The sequence below is a fragment of the Dichomitus squalens genome (genome assembly GCF_000275845.1).
Source record: "Dichomitus squalens LYAD-421 SS1 unplaced genomic scaffold DICSQscaffold_378, whole genome shotgun sequence".
Taxonomy (NCBI): domain Eukaryota; kingdom Fungi; phylum Basidiomycota; class Agaricomycetes; order Polyporales; family Polyporaceae; genus Dichomitus; species Dichomitus squalens.
In genome coordinates this window covers 1-2,386 of record NW_006767260.1, presented here as the reverse complement: position 1 = coordinate 2,386, position 2,386 = coordinate 1, and the positions used below count along the sequence as shown (strand labels likewise).

General features: G+C 47.9%; 1 protein-coding gene across 1 annotated transcript; it reads left to right on the top strand.

Moving 5' to 3' along the window:
* Positions 1-48: 48 nt before the first annotated feature.
* On the top strand, positions 49-2,225 carry DICSQDRAFT_74444 (uncharacterized protein; the record flags this gene model as incomplete). Its single annotated transcript, XM_007371858.1, has 5 exons — positions 49-287; positions 337-693; positions 753-849; positions 899-1,508; positions 1,561-2,225. Coding segments are annotated over 5 exons (1,968 nt in total), but the record flags the coding sequence as incomplete, so codon positions are not given.
* Positions 2,226-2,386: the final 161 nt, after the last annotated feature.

Sequence of the window (2,386 nt, the reverse complement as noted above, 5' to 3'; positions counted from 1 at the left end):
AAGAGTGTGTACCTTGTCTTCTACCCCGTATGAGGTACTAACAACTGAGTGCATCTAGCTGATCGCGAACATGCTGATGATCCGAAATTTCGCAAATTTCGTCGTCAGCTATTTCACACCTCGCTGTACACCATTCTAGAGTCCCTCAAGCCAGGGATGACTACTCCAGAGGTGGTGCGCTATGCTGATGGTCATTACCGTCGCACAGTCTATGGTTTGGGGCCCTATATTGCAGACTATCCTGAGCAAGCTCTCTTAGCTTGCATAGTTCAAGGATGGTGTCCTAGGTGAGTCATCTATGGCTTGTGAGTTGTCTTGTTGTTGACTATGGGTTAGATGTGATGCACATAGAGATGACCTTGATGGAGAGGGTATCCAGCGTAGTCACTCTGTGACTGATCCACTGCTGGATGCCTTAAGCCTAAGGGTTCTCTGGGATGAATATGGTATAGTGGGAGATCTGCTGGTGGGCTATGTCTTATATGAAGGTGGATGTATGAGACTGACTTGTTCAAAGCCCTTTACAGTGGCTTTTCCTAGAGCAGACATCCATGAGATGCTTTCACCTGACCTTTTGCACCAAGTCATCAAAGGGACCTTTAAGGACCACTTGGTTGCTTGGGTTGAGGAGTATCTTGTGCTCACACATGGCAAGGCTCAAGCTGCTATCATCTTGGCAGATATTGACCGCCGGTATGTGTTCCATACTAGCCTCATGTCTATTTAGTGTTGGTGCTAACATACTTCTGTAGTATTGCTGCTGTGCCTCACTTTCCTGGTCTACGTCGCTTCCCTGAAGTGCGGGGCTTCAAGCAATGGACAGGAGATGATTCTAAGGCCCTTATGAAGGTAAGCACTGTCTTACATCATGGTCAGACCCACTCTGAAACCCTCATAGGTCTACATTCCTGCCATCAAGGGATATGTGCCTCCACAGATGGTGCAAGCTCTTAGCGCCTTTCTGGAATTCTGTTACCTGGTGCGACGTGATACTATTACCACTCGCACTATGGCACAGATTGAAGATGCACTTGCGCGATTTCATCGCCATCGAGTCATCTTTGAGGAGGTGGGAGTTCGTCTGGATGGCTTCTCATTGCCGCGCCAGCACTCTCTTAAGCACTATCCTAAACTCATCCAGATGTTTGGAGCCCCCAATGGTCTGTGCTCCTCTATAACAGAGTCTAAGCACATCAAGGCGGTGAAGGAGCCATATCGGCGCTCAAACCGCTTTGAAGCCTTGGGTCAGATGCTGCTTACCAATCAGCGTCTGGACAAGCTTGCTGCTGCACGTGTGGACTTCACTGCACGTGGTATGCTTCGTGGTTCCTATCATCCAATGCCTGCAATTCCTGAAGAGGATATTTGGGCTGGCCTTGGCTTTGATAGACCTCATAATGGGGATATTGAAGAGATGGCTGAGCAACAGGCTGCTCTGGATGAGGATGATGATGGTGGTCCAGTGGATGAAGATGTTATAGGCAAGGTTGTACTGGCTAAGCGAAAGTGTGAGTGCTGTTCTATAGTTTAAGCTATAACATGCTCACATCAACCTTATAGCAAGGGGCTACCCTAGAGACTGCTATGAACTTGCAGCTCATATTGAGGTGCCTTCTCTTCCAGAGCTAGTTCGTCGTTTCCTCTATGTTCAACAGCATGATGGCCCTGTTGAACTTGGAGAGAACATTGACCTTGCACTCTGTCCACCTGCTCCTCGCCAGATCTCTGTGTTTCCTTCAGCTGTTGCCTACTTCTATGCACCCAGCGATGTATGTGGTGTTAGAGGCATGCGCAAGGAGCGCATTAGATCTGTGCCTTCATGGCGTGGAGGTCCTGCCCGCCGGGACTGTGTCTTCATTTTGGATGATGACACTCAGCCTGGCTTTCTTGGGTTGCTTGCAGCTCGTGTTCTTCTTCTGTTTTCTTTCAAGGACATAGATGGTGTGGAGTATTCTTGTGCTCTTGTCTCCTGGTTTCTGCCTACTTCTGATCATCCATGTGAAGAGACAGGGATGTGGATAGTGGAACCTCAGGTGGATGAGTTTGGACATCAGACTGTGTCTGTTGTCCATCTTGACTGCATTCTACGGGCTGCACACCTTATTGGTGTTGCTGGTAAAGATCCTATTCCCACTAGGCTAAAACATACTGATAGTTTAGATGCATTTACTGCCTTCTATGTAAATAAGTATGCTGACCATCATGCACATGAAATTGCCTTCTAATATATCATTGAACTCAAGTCCTCTAAATTGTTGAATGCTAAGACCACGGACTTGAGCTTATGATCTTATACTTGGCTCTAAGATTATGGACTTGGAGCCAAGACCGTGGACTTGGGGCCAAGACCGTGGACTTGGGGCCAAGACCACGGACTTGGGGCCAA